Source organism: Schistocerca cancellata, chromosome 1 (genome assembly GCF_023864275.1).
Source record: "Schistocerca cancellata isolate TAMUIC-IGC-003103 chromosome 1, iqSchCanc2.1, whole genome shotgun sequence".
Taxonomy (NCBI): domain Eukaryota; kingdom Metazoa; phylum Arthropoda; class Insecta; order Orthoptera; family Acrididae; genus Schistocerca; species Schistocerca cancellata.
The window spans coordinates 401,877,900-401,903,432 of record NC_064626.1 but is presented as its reverse complement, the minus strand read 5'-3'; the positions used below and the strand labels follow the sequence as shown (position 1 = coordinate 401,903,432).

Below are 25,533 nucleotides of genomic sequence, written 5' to 3'. Positions count from 1 at the left end.
GTCCCCTTAGAATAATTATGAAATGACTGTGCTGATAAACGTCTTACGTTATTTGATTTTCTGAGCAAAACTGAACGTACTCAGACATTTCTCTCTTTACTTATTCCGATCATCACTAAACTGAACTACTATATATATATATATATATATATATAGCAATCTGACTTTCAATAATCCCTACGAAAGAATGGCCCTGACTGACAATAACCTATACCTTTCATGAATCACTTACCTCACAAAAATCTTCGTTACTCGAGCTACTGCAACAGAGCGAGCGCCAATACTGCCAGCTAAATAAAAGATTCTAATTACTGAAGGTACTAACTACTGATAGGCATAGTTAGCAAATGAAAGATTTTGACAGAGAATAAACAACGTATTTACCTTAATAGTGTTCAGTTCATGGCATCCAGTCTTACAAATGTCCTTTTTCTGACGGACACACGTCCAGATCGTCCGCTCTCAAAGCTCTGCCATCTCTCTCCTCACATCCACCAGATTTTGACAGAGAATAAACAACGTATTTACCTTAATAGTGTTCAGTTCATGGCATCCAGTCTTACAAATGTCCTTTTTCTGACGGACACACGTCCAGATCGTCCGCTCTCAAAGCTCTGCCATCTCTCTCCTCACATCCACCACTGCTGGCGGCTCACCTCCAACTGTGCAACGCTACGCGCTGTTCACATCCAACTGCCCAACACCACAATAGCGAATATTCCAACAATGCCAACCAGCCACAGACTGCACACAACACAGTCAGTGATTTTCATACAGAGCGCTACGTGGCGTTACCAACATAAAAACCTAAACAGCCTACTTACAGTTCCAGACGCGTTTTACCCTTTAATTGAGACATCTTCAGTGTATTTCATCTGGAACAATAAAGTTTTGTTTTTATGTGCGATACTTAAGGGTCATAAAACAGTTCACACCATAATTTTTATAAATTATTCGGTTTTCCTACCGAGATGACCAGATGGGAGGAAATGCAGTTGTGATCTGGAAAAACGAATGAACGTAATTAGATTTTTTTAATAAAAATTGACATGAACTGTTTTCTAATCTCTGTGCATCGCATATAAAAACATAACTGTATTGTTCCAGATTAAATCCATCGAAGATGCCATAATGTAAAAGGAGAAACACTTTTGGAACATAAATATAGGCTGTAGAAAAAAAAAAGCAAATGAATTTGTGAAACTAATATTTGTGTAATTGCTGAAGATAATGGCAACGCATACAAAGTTAACATTATTAAATCCTTCATAGAAAATTCCTACATGGGAAAAGGTACGTCCCTAGCGCAAAAACACAAAGTACAATTACACAACATTCTTCATTCCACCTTTGCCAAACCGACAGACACAAATAACTACAATCTACATCGCCTCTGGTTTCTACGCAAATTTTCTGTCCTGTTTTCCTTTCATTCAGTGAAACAAATTTGGAATAAAATACTGCGATGACTTCCACAACGTAAGTTTTGTGCTCAGTAGCGTATTTGTTGGAACACTTATACAGAAGTGCTTTTCCGGAAGAGTGAAGCAACGCACTGATTGAGTGGGAGTTGCAAAGAAAATAAATAGAAATATTAAGAAGTTGTGGGTCAGAAATCAGAAACATCATTAAATCGTGATTGCCGTTAGACTCGTCATAAGTCTAGAAGGAGGCAAACTGTTTCGTAGTGCGTTACCTTTTAAATTGTCTTCAGCTTGGGAAATAGTTAAACATATCATTACAGGAGTCTTTATCAATAATGCACGTTGTGAGATAAAATGTGTAACTGTCTGTAAACAATGCTTGTTAGAAGTATAGAAACTCTCACTAATTTCGACTTCAGTAATTCTGAGTTCGCAATAATTCGGATTGATTTTTATCGCAAAGTGAAACACTACGTTACCGGACTGAACAGCATCCTTTCCTAACTCATTTACTGTAACATGCTGAACGCATCCTCTCCATTCCCATTGGTCACAAGCACCCAACGAAGTCAGAGCCTGCTTCGTCCGCTTGCTGAAGCCCACATGACAAGTTGTGTTAAATTCAATCTCTGTGATAGGATGAAAGTGTGTTAAAATATCGTACAGTACAATACACGAACAGACAGTTAGGAATGAATAAAAATGTTAAGTGTAGAAGACAAAATGAGAGTGCTTGGTAACATACAAGACCGTGCTCCGGCCCAGAGCATTATGACAGAATCTTATCAGTAATGGTTAGAGAACACCGCACCTGTTAACGTAAACTGCACTGTAGGAAATACTGTAAGCAGCCACAAGTTGTTTGGAAATGATTTTGTGGTACCGTTGCTAGTTTCGGGTCTGAGGCCATCGTCAGGCAGTAACGTTCATTTCTTGGCAAATTTTACATTTTTATCGTAAAGTATAACAATTTTTTGGTGATTTTTACTTTAAAGTGTGTTATCACCAAACTTTTATGTTTTAGGACACAAACGTTAAACTAGCCAAGAAATCAATGCTACTGCCTGACGATGGGTTCAGACCCGAAACCAGTAACGATACCATAAAATGTTTTCTAAAAAACTTGTGGCTGGGTACAGTATTTCCCACATTGTTGTTTATATTATGACAACAATTATGAGTTTGGCAATGCTAAGTTGATTTTTTTGCGACATTAAAATCAGAAGTGTAAGGACTATGGTATGAAGATTAGCATCTCCAAAACGAAAGTAATGTCGGTGGGAAAGAGATATAAATGGATTGAGTGCCAAATAGGAGGAACAAAGTTAGAACAGGTGGACGGTTTCAAGTACTTAGGATGCATATTCTCACAGGATGGCAAAATAGTGAAAGAACTGGAAGCGACGTGTAGCAAAGCTAATGCAGTGAGCGCTCAGCTACAATCTACTCTCTTCTGCAAGAAGGAAGTCAGTACCAAGACTAAGTTATCTGTGCACCGTTAAATCTTTCGACCAACTTTGTTGTATGGGTGCGAAAGCTGGGTGGATTCAGGTTACCTTATCAATAAGGTTCAGGTTACGGATATGAAAATAGGTAGGATGATTGCAGGTACTAGTAGATGAGAACAATTGCAGGAGGGTGTCCACAATGAGGAAATCAAAGAAAAACTGGGAATGAACTCTATAGATGTAGCAGTCAGGGTGAACAGGCTTAGATGGTGGGGTCATGTTACACGCATGGGGGAAGCAAAGTTACCCAAGAGACTCATGGGTTCAGCAGTAGAGGGTAGGAGGAGTCGGGGCAGACCAAGGAGAAGGTACCTGGATTTGGTTAAGAATGATTTTGAAGTAATAGGCTTAACATCAGAAGAGGCACCAGTGTTTGCACTGAATAGGGGATCATGGAGGAATTTTATAAGGGGGACTATGCTCCAGACTGAACGCTGAAAGGCATAAGCAGTCTTAAATGATGATGATGATGATGATGATTAAAAGTCGCAATAGAGCTTCTAACTTTGTGTTTAAACAAAACGGGCTAGCATAAAAACGAAAACGGACAACTGGACCGAAAATTACCACCATACATTGATGATTTATACGTGCCGTACGAACGAAAACGCTCTATACTCTTCGTTTAGTTCTCTCTCTCTCTCTCTCTCTCTCTCTCTTTCCCTCTTTCCCTTCTTCTTCTCTCCGTCTCCGTCTCTCGATCTCTCTTTGTAGTGTCTATGCACACAAATATAGAGAGAGAAATAATATCCACACCGAGTAGCAGCAAGTAATATTTTAGCACGTAGGCAATGGCGTAGGCTTGAATTATAAGAAAATGGCAGCTTGTTTTACACCGTAATAACTGCGTGTGTTATACATGTAAGATACAACAATGCAACCACTATGTAATTTATGCGACCGCAAGCGTCCATTATCAGTGGGTTATGCCATTCGCCTTCCCGCTTTTAAACAGTACCTTGCAGTCAGTCTTGAAATTTTATGCGCGCCTGTTAGCCTAAGTGATACCATTTCGCAATTTCCTCGGCAAAACGTGCAGCACCGCCAGTTGCACAATGCCTGCTGCGACCAGCCAAGGCCGGCCGCTGCTACAGCTCCGTCTGGCCGTGGTTCGCCACGCGCCGCCCTTTTTGCTGCCCCGACGTGCCATGACGCGATGCTGTGCAGAGTTTGGATTAGTAGCTGGCCTGCTTATTTTGTTGTAACTACTTGCACGCAGTCATACCAGTGCTGAAGCTGCTCACTATGCACGGTGTCTGGGTTGCTTATCATGTTGGAGGGTCAACGCGTACAGGTACCGACAAACTTTAGGGATAAATTCCTTACACAAAAACAAGAAAAAAGGTCTAGTAAACGAGGGCTCTCATTTTTTTGGAGAAGGTAGTAACAAAAAAAGTCTAGTAAACATCTGCTGTAAAATGTGTACCTTAAGAGTACGTTTTCAGTAGAAGAGATATATCTCACAATTGTGAAGATGATCAAGTGTTCATAGCTCTTAAAATATGCATTTTAGGCCCCGTGTTTACCAGACATTTTGTTCTTATTTTGCTCAATACGTCTTCCTCCCAAAATACGGAAACAAAGACTTTGCAGTAGAAGAGGTCTGTTTCACAGCATTGAAGCTAAACAAGTGCTCATACCTCTTAAGTTACGCACTTTAGATCCCATGTAGACTACACTTTTTTACTTACTTCTTCATAAAGAACCCGTCCACACATTTTCTAGGTGTTTTGCGGGACTGCCTTCAATTAGTCAGCGGCGGTTGTCAGCTCTGAGTGTAGAGTGAGAGCTGTCTGAGTTTTTCGTCATTTATCAGTTTCTTAGCACGTTCAAAGAGCCTTCATGTAGATTTCTCTAAATGTAGAAATATACGAGTTAATGCAGATGAGTAGGAGAAATAATCTCGTAATGTTCAAATACAGTATTAGTGGTGTGCAGCCTGACACATCAGATCGATTAAATATTCAGGCGTAACGTTGGAAGTCGACATAAAAAGGAACGAGCACGAAAGGTCGGTTGTAGGGAAGGCGAATTTTAGAGTTATGTTTATTCAGAATTCCAGGAACGTTTAGCTCTTGTATAAAGACGACCGCTTACCGAACCCTTGGGCAACCAATTCATGAGTACGGCTTCAGTAATTGGGACCCCTACAAGGCCGGAATAAAGAAAGACTTTATTCAGAGGTGTGCTGCTAGATCTATTACCGGTAGCTTCTAGCAACACGAAAGTATTACGGAAGCGTATTACGGAAGAGTATTACGGAGCTCAAATGAAAGTACCTGGTGGGAAGAAGACATTCTATTCGCGAAATGTTACTGGGAAGGTATAGAGAATTGGAATTTGCGACAGACTGCAGAACGATATTACTACCACCAACATACATCTCGCATAAGGGCCACAGTGACAAGATAAGAGCAATAAGGCTTGTACGGAAGTGTGTAGACAGACAGTTGTTTTTCCCCTTGGTTCATTTGCGACTGGGATAGGCAAGGGAATGACTAGGAGAAGTCCATGGTGCCCTTCGCCATGCTGGTTATAAGTGATGTTTTTTTCTTGCTCATAATCTTTGACATCAACCATCACGACAGGTAGAGTACACCACCCATCGAAAAACTTACGAGTCTGATGTTATTCCTGTCGTATAAGCGACGTAAGCGCAGTGTCTCCTGTGGCAGACTGAAGTAACAACTCTAAACAACAGATGTGTTTCGACCAGTCACATGTGAGCAGACAATATTGAGTAATGGGCATGTGACCATAATGCGCCAACGTTGTTGCGTCTCAGATCACAATAGAGTAACATCTCTGAATCAAGTGTTCAGGATATTCTCCGGAATTAAGAAGAGAAAAGTGTGTGCAAAGTCTGCCCCTCACGCTTTGACCCCCGAACAAAAACAACGACGCGTGAACAGCAGCCGCAACTTGATTGACATAGATATTTTTTTCGGCAAAACAATTATGACGGGTGACGAGACTTGGTGTTATCAATACGAACCTTCCACAAAGCGACAGCGTGCAAAAATTCACTTGAAGCGTCAACCCTTTGACGACATAATTGACAATGAAGCAAGTGCAACGCGCGATTTGATCGGCATCCCAAAGTAGGACATTTGTGACAAATGGTTCAAATGGCTCTGAGCACTATGGGACTTAACATCTGAGGTTATCAGTCCCCTAGAACTTAGAACTACTTAAGCCTAACTAACCTAAGGACGTCACATACATCCATGCCCGAGGCAGGATTCGAACCTGCGACCACAGCGGTCGCGCGTTTCCAGACTGAAGCGCCTAGAACCGCTCGGCCACACGGGCCGACACATTTGTGGCAGTTTCAAGTTCTGTATGATGTACTCAAGAGTGGGGGGCTATGTGGAACACCTAAGGCATTAAAACCACCATCGTAAGTTATGTCTACTTTTATCAATCCAGCGTCGAAACTTCGTGGACTGATGTAATGTTGATGAGATAATGGACCCTGTGGAGAAGATGAGAATTCAGCCCAGACCACTGGTGCTCTTTCTACATTCTTTTGATCAGAAGCTGCTCAACCCCTCTCTTTTCCCTGTACTAGTGTACTGCTGGCTGGTTTGCTTCTGGCTACGAAAACTTTTTTCGACCGGCAGGATTCGAGCAGGGCGCCTACTGATTAAATGCCACCGTCGACACGCAGAGCCAGGCGATCTTCGCGGCGTCACATCTTTGTCGTCGCTGTGTGGCCGTGAACAGAAACAGACAGGAAGGAACGAGTTGTGGACCAGAAGCGGCTGCAGCAATTGGTGCGTGGGAGGCTGACCCTCAATCTCTCTGCGCCCACCGAGATCTCTGCGCAGCCAGGCTGGCCGTTAGGCAGGCGCGTATCGTCTCCCCCCCCCCCCCCGCCCCCCCCCCACACACACACGCACTCCGACCTATCCCCACCCCCTACACCATCTCCATTTCCCTGCCCTTCCTGCACTGAATCACCCGTTGTGGGGCAGCGGATGAAACTGCAGTACCAGTCCCAAGGTTGAAGCTGCACTCTCCCAAATTTAACTGGCGCTGTTGTTGTCTCAGATTTCTCCTGATCCGCCGTTGTCCTCCTGACTCTATAGGAAATTCTATCTCCAGTTAAACTTGTGGTGCGTCTAACAACCCCGTTCCCCCAGTTCAGCAATCACGATAGTAATTAAATGAGGATAGTTAAGTTTCAACATTTCTATCAGCATCAACTAACATAGAAACTATAATACTTTAAGTAGGAAAACGGACTTGTAGATAGGTTAATCCTAAAGTAATCGTAGCAGTAATTACCAGGCAATAAATATACTCATCTGGATTCCTCTAAGAAATTATTGGCTCGGCTAGTTGTCCTGTGAAATTCGGAGTACGATTCCTTCATAGGACCTGCACTCGACATGTTTACGAAAAGAACATTACCTTGTCAACGTTGAATGGATCATAGCATGTTCTTGAAATCGACTTGGACAATACCATGCTCCTCTTTATCATCATCATCATCATCATCATTTAAGACTGATTATGCCTTTCAGCGTTCAGTCTGGAGCATAGCCCCCCTTATACAATTCCTCCATGATCCCCTATTCAGTGCAAACATTGGTGCCTCTTCTGATGTTAAACCTATTACTTCAAAATCATTCTTAACCGAATACAGGTACCTTCTCCTCGGTCTGCCCCGACTCCTCCTACCCTCTACTGCTGAATCCATGAGTCTCTTGGGTAACCTTGCTTCTCCCATGCGTGTAACATGACCCCACCATCCAAGCCTGTTCGCCCTGACTGCTACATCTATAGAGTTCATTCTTTATGTACGTACCAAATAATACTAGTTAAAAATGCAGACTTTCCAATTAAACACTGTTTTTAAGAGCCACTGGTTTTATATTTCCTTCTCTCTCTGATGTTATATGAACAATGACATTCTTGATACAGTCTCATTTTGCCGTAGATATTTCACGGTACAAAACTTCGCACTGTTCAACCTGGAAGGAAGTTACAGACTTGGCTTCCCACGTCGTCCACCTTGAACAAACCACAGAGACTCTCCTCAAAAAGTTATAATGCAGTAAACAAAGACAGAAAACCTAGTCGCCGCAAAGAGTTTGTGAGGTACCGTTACAGCAGGTCTCAACTGGCAATTGTAAAGGACGTAAAAATCAGTACACAAAAGTATTTTAAGGACAAAAAACAAATATAATTTTTGGTAATGAAATTTTGTGATTTGGATAATGTTAAATATATAAGTATCTTGAAGCTATTGATGAAGAACCAAATCCAGTTTCAAAGAATAATTAACATTCTCATAAACAACGTGAAAGGGGAAGTTATGAATTTTCAAAATATAACACAAAAAATATAAAAAGATAAATGGAATTTCAAATATTAGTCGCCAAACAACATAATGATCCCGAAATCTCCCAGAAGGAAAGTAAGATACCTAATTTTCAGAGAAACATAATCAAAATCTGAACAGTATCCAACGATTCATTAAAAAGAGAAGTATCGTCAGGTACTAGCGATCAGGTGACAGAATGGTACAGACTCGTTTCACGCACTACCGTTTCGAAAATGATTAATTTTTGGCTGATTACGGGGCAAATGAGATTCTAAGAACGATTTTTCAATGGTAAATTCTGTTCTCCTGACTTTGCTCTGGAACACACAAGAACAATTCATTAGTAGTATTTGATTGGAAGGAAGACTAGATTTCAATGCAGAGTCGACGGCAGGACATTAGAATCGAAGCGGATCTCTCTGTTGAACAACTGTACTCAATAACATCGTTAGCGGTTTTAAAAGAACTATACGTTCACATGCCTGAAGTGATTTGCGTCCAACAGTCTCCGACTTGAACAACACACTAAGAATGCAATCAGTCGTTTTACAAGATGGCAAAAATTTTGTCGTAAGATCTTAATTTTTCGTAACTATCGAGAAATGTAGAGATTATTTTCCTCACCTTTAAAAACACATTTCTAACTATCCACCCATTTCTGTGGAGGGTCATATCCGGAATGCCAACATGCGATGTTTATACTTCTAACTCTCAAGCCCACTTTAAAAAGGGCACCATATGGTCAAAGAATTTCATTGCGTTCCAGTAAATATTTAAATGATAAAAATAAAATAGCAGTCCATGTTTCATTTTTTTATTAATAGGTCATGGGTCTCGCTGCACTGACCGTAATCAGATATCTTCTTAGACATCCATCGGCATGACTCAGCTACTGCACGAGATGTATTTAATGGATGCATGTAACATAATTTCAGCTTTATCTTCCTAGAAATCTCTGTAGTTATATGTCATGTACCGGTTAGGCATTAATATCCCATTCTGCTGTTGCTTTATGCTGGTGGATTTTCAGGATAAGGTATTATGGTGACAGTGAACCAAAATCACTAATTGTAACCTGGACTTTTATTTGGATTATTATGCCAGTAGATTGGTTCCAATTGACAGTATGCTGAAATAAATTAAAACAGTAAAATTCCATCAGTTTACTATTGTGCTGCATTTCGAAAGTGACATAAATTTCTTCTCAGCGCTGTGCATTGTTATAAATATTTAATCATAGCAGAACCCTCACTTTACTGAAATTTGCATTTTGATCGAGAATAAATAAATCCAAGACAAAATCGTAAACAAAAGTTGCCTTCCACAGTCATAATTACTACTATAAATAGTCGGCCCATACCTTCTACTAAAATTACGAAAAACATTGTTGTTTTCAGTGTGGCATATGGTCTCATACTGCCTCTTATTTTCCAGGTGAAAACACGGAGGTTCTTCGGGAATCAATCCAGGCTATTCTGGACACATTCCGGTTCCCAGTGGAGACGTTACCTCTCATCTACGTTGTTCTCAAGGACGCCAAGTCCGACGTCAAAGAAGCGTACAACCGCATTCTGGAAGGTTGGTTACTATCATCATTATTAAATCTTTGTCGACTATTATACACGAATAAGTTTTTAACCTATCTCATGCAATTTATTCCGAATCTAATCATTTTCATTTTTATTTTCACCTCATAGGCCCGTCGGACGCTAGCTTCTTGGAAGTGTGGACGTTGTTTGTTATTCTCTGTTCCGGAAAAATATGTTTTGGTTTTTATAAAAACGTTCGGGATACTATAACGTCAGTCTTAATCAGTGGCAAAGGATGAGATAGATTTTACTGATAGCACCTGAAATTGATTCATGTAGATTATTGACATTGCTTATTTGTCTCCAAGAGAAAAAGAGGGAAACAATAAAGCGAATTAGGAGTCTTGCAAGTGTGCGTACGGTCTCAGTAAGCGCCAGCAGAAAATATGTTTGCAGTTAGAGGACCGGCATGGATAGAAAACAGCAAGAGATATGGCATCAGTTTTGTTGTGTAGTGAGACCCTCAGGTTGAGTTAGGGTTTATGTAATTCGTGTTATTCACTCAAAGGTAACTTAAAAGGAAGCCGGTTAATAGAATGACCATGTTGTGTCAGAGGTACCATCAAATATCAGAAAAGTTTTAGACTTTGAGTAACTGCAAATGGTGAGAATTTTCTGTAGTAAATATTTTAACGAATATCAATTTCTTACTCAGGTACCCAGCACTAGGAGAGAGAAAACTACGTTGTTTTCCTTCAGTTAGAAATCGAATTATGGATTTTTTCGTAAATATGCAGTACGTATACATATTTACGTGCTCGAAGGAGGAGCATAAATTACAGTAAGACAACGTGATAATGACAACTTTTTCCATCCTCGAGAATATCTATAAAATAATAGTATTTGATTGAGTTGATTAAGGAAATAATAGTTTGAAATTACAAAGCATGAATTCGCAGTTATGGAAGGTAGGCAAAAATATGGCGCTAGAGCGAGAGAAAATATGAATTTCACATTTTGAAGCTTAATAATACTATTTCGTCTTTAAAAAATGTACTTTTCATCAGTTAAAACAGAGTGAGCAGCACAGAAAAATTCATAGATAGTAATTACTGAAAAAATTTCAAATATGTAAATGTGTATATTAAAATAGATGTATGCGACTAGCAGAACTCAAGAAATCGAACAATAAGAAGACAAGAAGGAAGGAAACAATATTACGAATTTCAAAAGGAGATTTTTCATGCCTCATTTACTTCTAAATTTTCATCTGTATCCCAGAACATATAATTGTTGTTATAGGCAAATAGTGACGCGTACAGAAGAGTGTTAATGAATAAATTTTAGTTTATGTATGAAAGTTTGGAGGTGACAGCAGGAAATAATTTTGAGAAGGTTGTATTAGCGCAACGCCTCTGCACTGTGAAAATAATATGACGTACAAGAGACAACCAAGGAAGCAAGAAAATTTTTCATGGGAGTACTCCACTACAGGATGTCAGCATATAAAGGAACATGTAAGAAGAGAACATTGTGTGTGTACAAATGATTCAACACCCTTTTGTTATGAAATATGACAAACAGTATTTACAGAATAATGAAATGTTATACCTTGTGTTCACGTGTATGGAAATAAAAGTGGTGCTGTTAGTGGACTGGATACAGTGCCTTTGACAATAACGAGAAAGAAAAAATTCAACAATTAGAGTGAGAGATACAGATTTCTTAAAATTGGCTAAAAATAAGCGCTAAAGGCTAATGAGCTGAAAGTCTTATAAAGAGAACGTTATTAGGTTTACAAAGCTGATTTAATAAACTGTTTTATATTATTTCCTAGTGTTCTTACGTAACTATACACAAATATTTGTATTGTTTATACAAGGAGATTCATGGTGGGTGCCAGTTACAGTCTTTTTATACTGCCGAAGAGTGAAGAGAAAAGTCTTTTTATACTGCCGAAGAGTGAAGAAAAATTTCGACGATTTAGTTTGAAAATTATTGCTTTAGGTCATGAAGAATTAGATGACTCTTTCTTGATAGCAAACGTCGACCAAATGACAGTGGCTTTAAGCAAGTGAATGAAGAAAAATTATACCTTTTCAGTGAGAGGTACTTTCGACAGATTTCTTAAAACAGCCAGAAAATAAGAGTTAAAGACTAATAATGAGCTCCACTGGGAACCGGAATGTGTCCAGAATAGCCTGGATTGATTCCCGAAGAACCTCCGTGTTTTCACCTGGAAAATAAGACGCAGTATGAGACCATATGCCACACTGAAAACAGAAAAGGATGAGATGGATTTTACTGATAGCACCTGTAATTGATTCATGTAGATTATTGACATTGCTTATTTGTTTTCAAGTTAATAGAAGCGATTTAGGAACTGTTTTAAAAGCAGTGTTTGCTATTTTTTCATTTATTTCTCTGAAGCTACACTCATGGAAAGTATGTATAAGAGGAGAGCTACGGTACATGGAAGGTGTGGAGTTATGGACTAGAAAAGACGTAAGTGTTGTTGGACTGTGGGGGAAAAAATGCGACGATGTCAATGACAGTTATGCTTGAGATGTTTTGGAAGAAGAATAAAAAAATTGCTAATTTTACAAGATATTAAAAAATGTAAAGGTATTTTTGACAGTGGAAATACAGAAAATATTGAATGTCGAGTGGGAAAAAAGTCTTATACAGGGTGAGTCAAAAAGGACATTACAACTTTGGAATGATAAAAAGATTTATTGAGATAGGTTAAAGAATCGGTAATATGTAATTCTGAAGCAAACAACCTCACGTTTGATTCACATAATCCATCAGTCCCCCAGTCCACCACCAGGAGCGCCAGTGTGGTACACACTTAAAACTGATACTTTCACTGGTGCAGAGCGTACTCGCTGTGTATTTTCGTTTCATGAAAAGTATTCTGCAACAACTGTTCGGCTTAATTTCGCACTGAATACGCTAGAGAACCTTCAAGCTACATTTTACTCTTGGCACAAGAACTTTGTTGTGTTTGCTGACCTTAGCAAATTGAAAGTGTACAGCCATTTCTTCTCCATCGAGAAAACTGTCACTGGTACTGTGTACCTGGCTATGCTTGAAAACTTCTTAATTCCACATATCGATGACGATGACCGTGACGGAATGCTTTACTACCAGCAAGGCGGTGCACCGTGTCATTTCTTCACGGAAGTAGTTCAAGGTTTCGTAGATAAACGCTTCACAGATCGGTGGAATGGTCCTGAAGGGCCAGTCGCATGGTCACCTCGCTCCCCAGACTTCACATATCTGGATTTCTTTCTCTGAGGTTTCATTAATGATCGTGTGTATGTTTCTCCCCTACCAAACAATGCAGACGACCTGAAAGATCATATCTACGCTGCCGTTGCACAAGTTAAGCCCTACTTAGTGCAACGAATGGGGGAAGAAACTGGTTACCGTTGGGATCTTTGCCGCATCAGAAATGGTAGAGACATCCAACCAGAATGACACTTGACAGTATTATGTAAAACTAGAGGTTGTTTGTTAAAAAATGACACTTCTAGCGATTGCGTAATTTACCGCAATAAATTTCTACACTGGTAAGTCAGAAAATTATGCCTACCGCCCACAGCGAAATTGGTTGCCGGCGGGTGGCGTTGCGGCCACGTGACGTGGTAGAAAAAATTTGTAAGCGGAACAGACCGGACGGGGGATCACCCTAGCGAAGATATGAGCTGAAACTGGGGAAATCCATTGCGATAAACGACCTTGACAAAGGACAGAGCCTGTGAAAGAGTATCTCAAAACGGTCGAATGCTCACGTGCTACTGTCGTGAGTATCTACGAAAACAGGTAGAAGGACAATGTACCGCTAGGCGCTAAGTGGTTGGACGTCAACGACTCTTCATTGAACGTGGTGTTCGGAGATTTGTCTGCTCTGTAAAGTAGGACAGATGGTGATCTGTGGCATCTCTGCCGGAAGAGCACAATGCTGGTGAACACACAAGTGTTTCGAAACACACCGTTCATTGTATATTGTTGAACACGGAGCTCCGCAGTAGACCACACTGCGTGTTCACATGTTGACGTAACGACATCGTCACTTACGACTGCAGTTGGCACGGGACCATCGGGATTCGACGTTAGATCCTTGTAAACGTACCGGCTCTTCGAGTGAATCATATTTTTGCTACGCTACGTCGATGGTCGTCTCCACAAATGCCGTCATCGAGGTGAACGGCGGCCCTAAACCTATAGCGTGCCATAGATGCAGACTGGTGGGAACAGTATTATGCTCTGAGAGACATTGTCCTGCGATTGCACGGGACCTGCTATTGTAATCGAAGACACGCTGACAGCTGCGGAAAACGTGCATCACTTCATGCTTGATGTCCTCCCCGGCGACGATGTCACCTTTCAGCAGTATAATTGTCCATTCCCGGAGCCAGACTCGTGCTACAATGAGCCACGCCGGCAAACGGAATGAACACTGTAGTGAACTCACGTTGATGTCTCGGCGACGAAATTCGCCTGATGTAAGCAAATCCTGTGGAGCCCATCTGGGTTGCTATCGGAAGCAATCACCGCGTATGCAAATTAGCATCCCGTTATTTACGCGAATTACATGATCTGTGCGCAGATATCTAATGCCACAAACCTCCAAAAACCCACCTGCAAGCTACCCCTAACACGCAGAATCAGTGATGTACGAGGGCTATTCGGAAAGTAAGGAACTATAGGTCGCGAAATGGCAACCACAGTGAAAACCAAAACTGTTTTATTTGCAACGGTTAGCTACATCTTCCAGCTACTTCTCTACACAGTCGCCGCTCAGACATAGACATCTGTCGTAGCATTGTACCAACCTTCCAATTCCCTCATTATAGAAGACAGCTGCCAGTGTTTTTCGACAATTTTCTACTCTGGACTGCAGCTCGTGGTCTGTGTCAAAATATTGTCTTCATAGCCAGCGGAACATTTGAGCAGAGATGAACCTCAGGGATAGCCAATTACGGGCTGTATTGTGGGTGACCAAACACTTCCCATCGAAAACGCTGCAGGAGCATCTTCATTGCACCTGCAGAGTGTGGCCGAGAATAGACGTGAAGAACGAACGGCATGACAGTCATGTTATGTGGATTGCATAGCTTCAGGCGAAATCTTTCTCCAGGATCTCATACTTGGAGGGAGACGCTAATTTGTAGCCATCTTTACGTTGTCACTGTGAGCTCAGAACTGAAAAGAGAGACATGATGCGATTGACGGGCTAACTATACACAGTGCTCAAAGCATCTGTGCAAAGCTTCATCAGATTTTCACTGTATTTTCCATTTCGCGACCGATCGTTCCTCACCTTCCGATTAAAGCTCGTATTTCTTTCCAAAGACGGACAAACAAGCTATTAAGCAGATGGTCATAATGTTTTGGCTCATCAGTGTGTATCGCTCCAAAACTGTACAGTCCTTTTTTGACTCACCCTGTAAAATACGCCAAACAGGAAGAAGTGGAACCTGAAGCATTGTTTCAGCAGATGTGTACAGTGACAGAGAGTTGAACACTGGACGGATCGTGTTTATGGACCACTGCAGTGCTACGCTGAGAGGGGAGTAACGTGCAGCCCGCGAGGCTGAGCAAACACGTGGACAGAGCAGGAGGACAGCCGCACTCGCCTTGTAAGTCCGGCTCAATCCCCAGTAGCGGCAGAAGCAGAAGCCGGGGCGTCCGACACACCGCGTCGCCGCGCAACAAAACAAGGACGCCGAGCGGCCACTGTGCGGCGATGCATAATGAAGGCGCGCGACCGCGGCCGCATCCGAAATATATGTGTTACGCGCCGCGCCGGCAAACGGAATGAGTGATGGCAGCCGCATCTGGGGACCGCCGGCGCCTGAATAATTGCGGGCACCCGCGGGCCTCGCGCTGACTTGTTGCACGGCGCGCTGCGGCGCCGCGCCCAGATTGCAATTGCGCCGGGGGAGCCGGCGGCTGCGCAGCCGCGGCCACCGCCCGGCCGTCACCGTACCGGCTCCGCACAAGTGGATCGACGATCGCCCACGTGGCGAGACAGTCGAAGTGCAGTGGACAGAAAAGATGGAGCATCCTGGAGCTAGACGAAATGCCATCTCGTCTCCCAACAAATTATTCAAACTTTGCTACTATGAAAGGTTGAAAGGTACGAGATTCAGAGTTAGTAACAGGCCATTCGGTATCCGATCCGGTCAGAATATCTTCATATACATAGTGAATCAGCTGCACCTACCGATAGGTTTTATGCAACCCGCAACACCTTCAAAAAACCACGTGCGAAACTTTCGTATTCTCTCGCCCACTACGCGCAAACTATTAGCGCAAAGAGAAAGGACTCCACAGATAACCGCATTACGAGGGACATTTCATAAATAATGCACAGGTTGGCATTGCAGTGGATTGTTTGAACAGAACGACAATGAAAATTGCGTCAGATATGGTTGGGAGCTTGAGGAAAAATCATGTGTTCTTGATTTTTCACTATGTACTCTAACATAAAATCGGTGAGAGGTAGAAATGGACCCTGCGGGGGTCTCAGATACTGTAACTGTTGGAAGACCGGAGATCGTACATCAAGATCGAAACTTTACTCAGAAAAAATCCGAAAAATCTTCAAATGTTTGTGAATTCCTAAGGGAGCAAACTGCTGAGGTTATCGGTCCCTATACTTGCACACTACTTAAACTAAATTAAACTAGACGTCAAAAGAAAGGGTGAAATGTGGGTAGGAGAAGCGTTTGTGTATGAATTCCTAAGGGACTAAACTGCTGAGGTTGTCGGTCCCTAGATTTACACACTACTTAAACTAATTTATGCTAAGAACAGCACACACCCCTATGCCCGAAGGAGGACTCGAACCTCCGGCGGGAGCAACGGCGCAATCTGTGACATGGCGCCTCAAAGCGCTCAAAAAGCCGACAGATATTCACAGTGCAGTAAGTGAAGTATGTGATGAGTTTACAATGGACCATATTACAGTTGCACGTTGAGTTAATCGTTTTCGTGGTCGAGGTGTGAGCGTAGACGTTAATCCAAGACCAGAAAGCCGTAAAGGTCAGTAGATGAATGAAGTGTGAAACTTATGGCAGATATTCTTTAAGATCGCAGTGCGACTTGTGAGGAGCTATCTGAAGCCACGGGAATTCCCCCAACATCAGTATTCCGTGTTCTCACAAATGATTTGAAGAAGATAAAAATTTTCACGAGATACGTTTGACTGCTGATGTGAAGCGGAAACGCCTGGGCGTTGCAACCTTGTTCGAACAACTATTCGACGGTGGAGATCAGGGATTCTTATGTGGAATTGTTGCTATTGATGAAACATGGTTTAGAGACGTTGAGCCAGAGCTGAAATTGTAGTCCAATGACTGAAGAGCTTCAGATTATCCACGTACAGAAAGAATTTCGATGTGCTCAGATAAAGCTCAAGCTAATGACGATTTTTGTTTATGATCACCCAGTAATCATCACGACAGATAGAGCCCCATGAGAAACAAGTGTCACAGCAGTGTATTATCGTAACTGCATGCAAAACCTGAGCAGAAAAATGCATAACACCCGACCTCAGTTGTCAAGGCTCCGCCACTCGTTCTCCACGACAATGCTTACCTTCACATCGGCAACGTTGTAGCCCAAAAACTGCGCGAATGTGGATGGGAAGTGTTGCCACACCCTCCCTACAGCTTGGAATTAGTCAACCATCCGTCGACTTGTTCCTGAAATTGAAAAAAATAAGCGTGGATGTCGTTACCTTTCTCTGGAAGAGCTTTCTACAACCGTTACCCGAGCCATTCGACACGTTAACGGAAGTGATGTCCTGGATGGTGTAATAGAGTTTCTAAGATGTTAGGATTCAGTAATAGAGAAGCAAAGAGACTGTAGTGAAGGAGTGTAAAGAGATATAGAAAAAAAAGAACGTGCAAGTAAAAAATATAGTGTGCATTGTTTATGAAATGTCCCTCCTAAACACTAATGTATTAGAGTTCTTACCAAACAAAAATTCATTGCAAAACCGTAATTAAAATATTGTAGTAAATTGTACTTTAATCATAGTAATATGTGTGAAAATTCAGCACCAAATCAATGGCCCGAGTTTTTTGCATTATTTCCATATTCTGCCGTATCGTTATCACGTTTTCACTATCCAGACATTGTTCAGCACTAACGGAAACCAATGGCTGTCTTCCAAAACAGTTACTGTTTCAGCGCTTGCAGTGTTCGAGCAGCACATTATTTACTACAATCGTATTGTAAAGTGAGACTACTGCTCACCCACGATCCCTCCCAGATTAAAGAAAATTTTACTCGCGAAAAGCGCGTTTTTAAGGTCAATCTTGTACGTTTTCCTTGAATAATTAGAAAGTTACAGCCTCCAGTGAAAGGTCCCGCTCGTTTTCTCGGTAGGACTAATAGTCTGCGTGTAGCGGGCGAGAGAATATGAAAATCTTATGCGTGGTATTTAAAGGTGTTGCGGGTTGCATAAAACCCATAATTAGAGGGCAGCTGAATCACGTTGTATACTGCTCCTCAGAATTGATGGACTCTACATGATTCTATATGACAGTCGTCGAGGATTTTACACCGGAAGTGAAATGTCAACAGCCCCTTACCGGAGGGTAACACGTGGCAAGATATGAGGCACTAGAGAGTTAAAATGTAAAAGGAAGTGGAAAATAAAGACGGAGCTTCCTGAAGTTATACGAAACATCATTTGGCTTTCAACAGACGATACAAATTCAACAACAATGAAAGGTGGGAGATTCAGAGTTCTTGAGAGCTCACTTGATTTCCAAGCGGGGTAGAAGATCTTCATATGTTGCAATTTAGAATTTATCAGTTTGCTTTCTACGTGACCGTGAGAGCGGTGTGCTGACCACACGCCCCTCCTATCCGCATCCTCAACTGAGGATGACACGGCGGTCGGATGGTCCCGTTGGGCCACTTGTAGCCTGAAGACGGAGTGCTTTTTTTTCTACGTGAGATTGTATGGCATTCATGTAACTTTTTAAAATCTCTATTGCAATCACTGCGACATTCTGCTTAAACTGCCTTACCTAAAAGCTACCATCACTGTCCAACTTAATTTCGTATGGAGTTACTGTTATGGGGATAAATAAGTCAGGGTGTACAAAACTGAAACTCAGTTGTTGAAAATCACTACACGACACCAAGCATCTACGTCTAATATATAGCTGGGGACAGAAGATGCCTCAAAGTATGCAGTCTCACCATTTGAAAGTCGGTATCAAAACTGATACAAGAAGTCCTGAAGTTATGTCTGTGTGAATTCTCAAGCGAAATGACTTTGGATACAGAAATGAGAAAGAAGAAAACAGATATAACATAGAATACGCAGCGTCGACTGTTTCGTCGTTAGTAGGGCTGGTAGGAGGAAAACTGCAGTTCACTTATATTTTTGTCTGAATTGTCAAACAGACTGTTCCTAGAATGAATTAACAAGATTCAGAGAAAGCGGACTTCAGAAAGATATAGCGCAGTAGTAAGGAAAGCAAACGACAACGCAAACGAAAAGAGAACAAAAAATGTAATTTACTAAAATCACTAATAGTCTATTTATAAAACACTAACGTACGAAAACTGCAGTGTACAAGGGATGCAGGCAACAGAGATAAACTTAAGAAATGGATTCAGCAATAAAAGTGAAGAGACAGGAAAAGACTGTAGCTGTGTTAGGAAATGGAAATCGTGTGCAGGATAGTCAAACATCGACTGAAAAGTGTAATCGGAAATTTCAGTATTAATGAACTACTGAAACAGCGAAGCATCCTTCGGTTATGGTTGCTATTATGAAGAGAAAACAACGAATAATGTGTACGTATTCAGTGTAGCTGCACAGAATGAAAATTACTGTTGGGGGAAATGTGATTTAACATTAACAAACAGGACTAATACCTCGAAATTAACGAGGAAGGAGAGATCCACGAGGAGAGAAAGGGAAGAAATATCAGCAATTTCGATGTACAGTTTCATAGAATGCACGAAGGACGAGAAGTGCTGAAAATATGTTAACGTGAAATAAATTTACTGTGTTTGGTATTACGGAAACAAGACTTCTGTTAATTAGTTGTTTACAGCGGAATACTATGTGACGTCCGTAAGAAGAATGCAGAAAGTGTTGAAGCAGTCCTATTGTATCACGAAAGGAAGATGAAAGGAAGAAGGATACTGGTGAAATAAGAGTGAGGAAATTTAAACCCGTGTATCATCAAATGCTTGTACGAAAGGAAAGAAAAACTAGACGAAATTTCTGACAGCGCAGAAGTAATTAAACTAGAAATAGAAATAACCACAGAAAATAATATTACAAGGAATAAAAGAAAAAGCAATATTTACAGAGGTGAAGATGTTGACTAAAGTTGGAGCAATGAGAATTAATAACAAATGAGTCAGTAAACTGATACCTTACGCAATATGGATTGTTGTTGACACTATAAGTTCGGTAACTACAAGATAAGACCATCACCAACTTACAGCAGAATCTTTGTGACAGCTGCAGGAAGGTAGGGAGAGAAGAAGCCTAGGCAAGGCACGAAACCATCAGCGAAGGTACGATGTATCTTGATAATAAATTGCGCCACTGATTCTACTGACCTTCGCTGTGAAGTATTAGCGATGCACAATGTACTGAGTAAATATGGTGAACATATAAACAGTTCGTTTGCATGTAAGTGGTGACTGAAGAGTTGCCATGAAAAAGGGAATAAAAGTGAGGGCACGAACAAGATTTCTGTCAATTCCACAGTTAAGGAGTTAATGATACCTTTAAGTGGCGACGCTATTGTACTTGAAAATTTATTGAATTCAGTAGTCACACACTTGAGGAACAGATAGTGAGCCCATAAAGGATTCGTCGTCATGTATGTTTTCTGTGCGTCTGCCTGAAGAATTCGTCCTGCCTCTTTAAACGTTCCAGTGAAAAAGGAATGTATCCACAGAATACGAATGATTTACTGTGCATTCAACGAGATGGTGGTAGTCCGTGTACAAACTTCAGGTCAGCTTTCAAACTACACTCCGATATCATTTCTTCAGATATTGCATAGCAAATGACAATGACAGACGTGCTAAAAAGAATGGGAACATTCATAAGCAGTTATATTAGGTTATTGAAAATTGAAATTAAGATCTGCTTTGGTAACAGTAATTAGTAACAGCGACAGAGCTCGAGTAGAAAAAAATCACACGTTGTTAAACAGTTAATGAAAATATGTTGTTTTCACTACTTTCAATACGAATACCTAATTTTCAGGAATCAATTGTGTTCATTTCTAAAGGAGTGGTTGAATATCATCCATTATTTTAGACTTTGCAATATTCAGAAAGTTTTTTTACTTTATAATTTTTACGTTGTGATTTCTAACAGTGCGGTGCTAAATGACAAGTACTAAGATAATAAATATCTATAGGATGAGGTATTGTATACTTTATATATAATCTGAGAATAATATTAAGTAAAAACGAGATAACAGACAAAGTAATGTTAAATAAAATAAGAGATCACTGTGGCGTTTCGAGAGGAGGTAAGTGGATTGCAGCCTACCAGTCACCGATCCAACTACAAAAGATTTGTAGGTAAAAGTGTGATGTAATGGGTTTATACGGTGTATATGTTGTTTTGTGTATATAAACTTAGATGAGAACTGTTATACTAAAAGAAAGTATATGAAACGTTGACGCAACATGACAATGACGCTTACTATAAGTAGTCGAAAATGCAAGCACAGAGTTCAAGGAATAGTCCAGAAGACTTACGCTTATAATATGCAGTCAAGCTACCGAAATTTAAATAGCTGTAGATCAAAGTTGTGCTTTTGTGGTGCTGAGCAGATATTAGACAGTTAATACAAAAACGCATGACGAGAATTATTCCAGTTGTGAAAAAGGAAAAGTATCATTCGATTCCAGATGCTGGTAAAAGGTTGTACCTATTGCAGTAAAAAACAAAAAGCATTCTGATGAAAACGTTACAGCCACTTACGTGAACAAGAGTGGAAAAAGACGACTCGGAATTGCTAAAAATCAGACAGAATACCTCGAAACTACATGAAAAGTTAGTCTCTTGTGGAGGATTTACTCAAAGTTTATGTTGAATGTTTTATTACAGTAATGATATTGCAGTTCTTTTCCATAATTAGTGAGTATATATGACAAATCATTTTTCTGTTGATAATTTTTATCAATAACATTATGAATGTAGTAGAACTTTTGTAGTTTCTCAACAAGCTCCAGTATACTACATTGGTGCTGCAATGAAGAGAATAATAATAAAGGAACAAAAAATTTAATTTAAAGTTTGAAGAATATTACGTCTGCTAAGGACAGTATTCTTTTGATGCAATGCGTTTGAAATTTAAATACTGAAACTGAAGTTATCGTTGAAGTTCGTCTAGAAATAATTGTGAGGTTTTTTGTGAAACATTCGTATACAGTAAAACTACAGAATATAAAGAAACAGCATCATTGTATTCTGGATATAAACACTTTTTCGTTTTTTTTACAAGTAAAAATGCATTCAGAAAGATTATTAAGTCTTCCTTGATAACAAAGGTATTTTTGTATTTACTCTTGGATCCTGCACTGAAAGTCTAAACTTCAGTGATACCATCAATTCTCCCACAGCGTTTGCCAGTTTGGTGGATATGAAGTTGCAGCTCATGAATGCAATTATTTATCAACACGATTTACAAGGACATGCTTCAGAGGAAAATTTGAACTTAGTTGTTGTCATGAACTGAATTCATAGCTGACTGTAAAAAAGAATTTTAAAAAAATGTAATTAATTCTTTTGGCCCTGTTCAGTACAATGATACAGATCAGAAATAAACAAGGTGGAAGAAATTACAATGAGTGGATGATGTTACAATGTAATAACATGTTCTGTTAATGCAAGGATCTGCATGTCACTTCAGTGATCACAGTTCCGTATGTACAGCGTCGTAAGGAACAGGAGATGTTAGAGTGAAGAGTGAGCAAGTATCAACAGTATCAAAGAGCATGAAATCAAAACTTGTTGCTGTACGTAGTGAAACACCAATACGGCTGTTGCATGAGTATTCGCCTTTCAAAGCTCTTCGAATGTGGAAGATGAAGTTTACATGTCCTCTCATCTTGACGCAGTGATGTTTCTCAACATGCCGCCTGGCCGTAAGCATCGAGTGGTAAGTAATAAATTACTATCTGTTTTTAGAATAATATGTTGCTTCACAGTGGTTTCACCTTTCAAAGCAAGCGAACGGTGCTGGATAGTCCTTTTCCAGTGATTAACAGTATTATACATCAAGTCATTTGGTATTCATATCTTAAAAATAAAGGAGTGGTATTGTAATCAACCATTTTTATTGTGTTTTGTAACCTTGGCATTCATATGTAAAGCTAGATTTGTGTCTGAGACAATCTTTCCTAAATTTGTCATAGAACTGGCTAAGATCTTCAGATAGTTTGCTGCAAGGGTGAAACCACTGCAATGACTCACGCATGGAAAATGCAGACTATTATGTGACGTTTCGCTAGCAGCAGAGTCGGCTTGAAATCGCACATCATAAATATTTATAGCAGAAATGCTGTAAGAAATATGTTATCTGTTAATGAAGCCCAGATACTGCGTTGTTAGTGGGCACGAAACAGGTTTTCTGTGTTGAGTTCGTAGACATCATTGCATACTCAGTATCTACTAAAATTCTGCTTTTTGTCCGTAGGGACATATTTAAGTATATTTTATCTATGTAATAAAATAAATATGCAACACAAGGCTATCACATAGCTCTTTAGAGAGAGGGTGGAGGAGAAAAACATTTTGTCTTACAGCGTATGTCCGTCGTTCATAGTCCTGAAAAAAATATGGCAGAGACAGGACCACCACACAGGAACTGTTGCCTACTGATTTCGAAACAAAAAAGAAAAATATAGATTTTCAAGTCAGGTCATCTACACGCAATTTCATTACTGCTTTTAACGCCTTAAGAGGCGAAAACATATTCCACAATGGTACACTGAGTGCCATGTTATTTGTCCGTTCATAGCTCCACATTATCGTACGGTATGTCTGCTAAGAGTTCAAACCAAGCACACTATTCAGAAGTATCTGCTCGTATACGTGGATAATATCCTGCCAGTGGCTTGGACTGATTAGGAGGAACTGCGGAAAAGAATAATCGAGCTAGCTGGATTGACGCCCAGACCACGGTAATTCTTCTGTGTTCCCAGCGCTTCAGACCTTGTTTTCGAGGACAGCCCAATTTAGAAGTCCAGATGTAGTCAAGAAGGAAATTTTCGATCACACAGAGACCCACAAAACAAGTAAAGGTAGCATGATTTACTTTTAGTTTCCACCCAAAAAGAAGACAGCGCAGTTAAACGCACAGTGGGAAACTAATGTAGATAGTGAACTTTTGTTAAGCATTCCTTGGTAAGCTGTTTATCTGGCGGTGGGTTTATTGCGTTGTACAGCATGACAAGCTGATTTAAAGTAATTGTTTTTAATAATTATGTACAGTGCACTTTAATGTGGCGTTTCTAAACGTGTATACAAACTTTAATAAAATACCATTGAATTATTTTATTTCAATATTAATTTGAATTTTTAAAGCCAATATTAATCTTTATTTTATGCATACGCTTTTGTTTTTTTTTTCTCTTTTTTTTCCTCTGTGATTGATAACGTACTTAAGCGGACTGCAGTCCGTGATACAAGTTTGCCGAGCTGACGGGTAGCACCGTTATTTATTTTTTTCTCGTAAGCTGTAACTCAAATGATATTCCGAAAATCGCAGGCTCTAGCGTATGCAACAATCAACTCACCAAATCATTACCATACGATATGTGTACAACAAAAATAACAGCGTTTTTATGAGAACAATTCCCATCGCAATGGTCGCGCCTTTTCGTTTCAATACATATCTTACGATTACACAACCTAACGGGAGAACCGCGGAAATGTGGCAAGTTTCGATAGATAGAAACTAATAAATGCAGTAAAACGGGAGTCCTGAGAGGGGTTTTGTGAAAACCTCGCTGTAGATTCGAGATGCCACATCTATTTTCACAACATACGACTGTTGAAAACAACTGTCGAATTGATTATGAACACGGACACAAAGCTCAATCAAAATCACAACAACTGACTAATGAAAAACGACCTATACCGCAAACAGAAAACGATATAATAAGAAATGAATATACCACAGAAATAAAAGAAAAGATACATAAGTAACGTAAATAAGAACCGTTGATTATGCCACTTACTAAGATAACCAAAGATCATAGTATGGGAAATACTAGATCCTCAAAGAGAGGGCACTGCCACTGCCGTTAACACGGCAGAAACATAACGGTGCTGTCCAAATTTTCGGCTCTGCGAACCAGAAGCGATCGTGTTTCGTAGCCACCGGCACGCCGCAACTTTACGCAGGTGCTGATGATGAGGATGACGAAAGCAACTGAGGATGTCCGTTCTCCTCGGAGCCTCCACACATGGATGCGTCCACGGTGATGCTGTACGTACAATTGGAACTCGTTTGAAAATACCTGGTGCTAATTTTATTTATTTTTTATTGTGGTCAACCTTCTTCATGACAACATTGGATGTTTACATAGACAATTACATTTATGTGAATCTGTGTGATAATGTATTTCTTTTTCTTTTTTCCCCATTCTGCTTAATGAACTAAGTTTACAGTGTCTGTTATACTATTTTTCCTTATCTTTATTTCTTCCTACTG

General features: G+C 40.3%; 1 protein-coding gene, 1 long non-coding RNA gene and 1 other non-coding gene across 3 annotated transcripts in view; 2 read left to right on the top strand and 1 right to left on the bottom strand.

Annotated features, from left to right (window-relative positions):
• Positions 1-14,425, top strand: part of LOC126178891 (protein doublesex-like) — a 410,275-nt gene extending 395,850 nt beyond the window's left edge. Inside the window, exons 3-4 of the mRNA XM_049924570.1 lie at positions 9,699-9,842; positions 9,962-14,425. Coding sequence (XP_049780527.1) covers positions 9,699-9,842; positions 9,962-10,092 — 275 coding nt within the window. The 3' untranslated portion in view covers positions 10,093-14,425. The remainder of the gene's footprint in view (positions 1-9,698; positions 9,843-9,961) is intronic.
• On the bottom strand, positions 6,161-6,244 carry Trnas-gga (transfer RNA serine (anticodon GGA)). The gene is given in 2 exon segments: positions 6,161-6,195; positions 6,205-6,244. It is a non-coding gene; the product is annotated as a tRNA-Ser (tRNA).
• Positions 14,426-18,912: 4,487 nt separating the features above from the next.
• LOC126175698 (uncharacterized) overlaps positions 18,913-25,533 on the top strand; it is a 408,285-nt gene continuing 401,664 nt past the window's right edge. The window contains exon 1 of the long non-coding RNA XR_007535604.1: positions 18,913-22,974. This is a non-coding gene — a long non-coding RNA (uncharacterized LOC126175698). The remainder of the gene's footprint in view (positions 22,975-25,533) is intronic.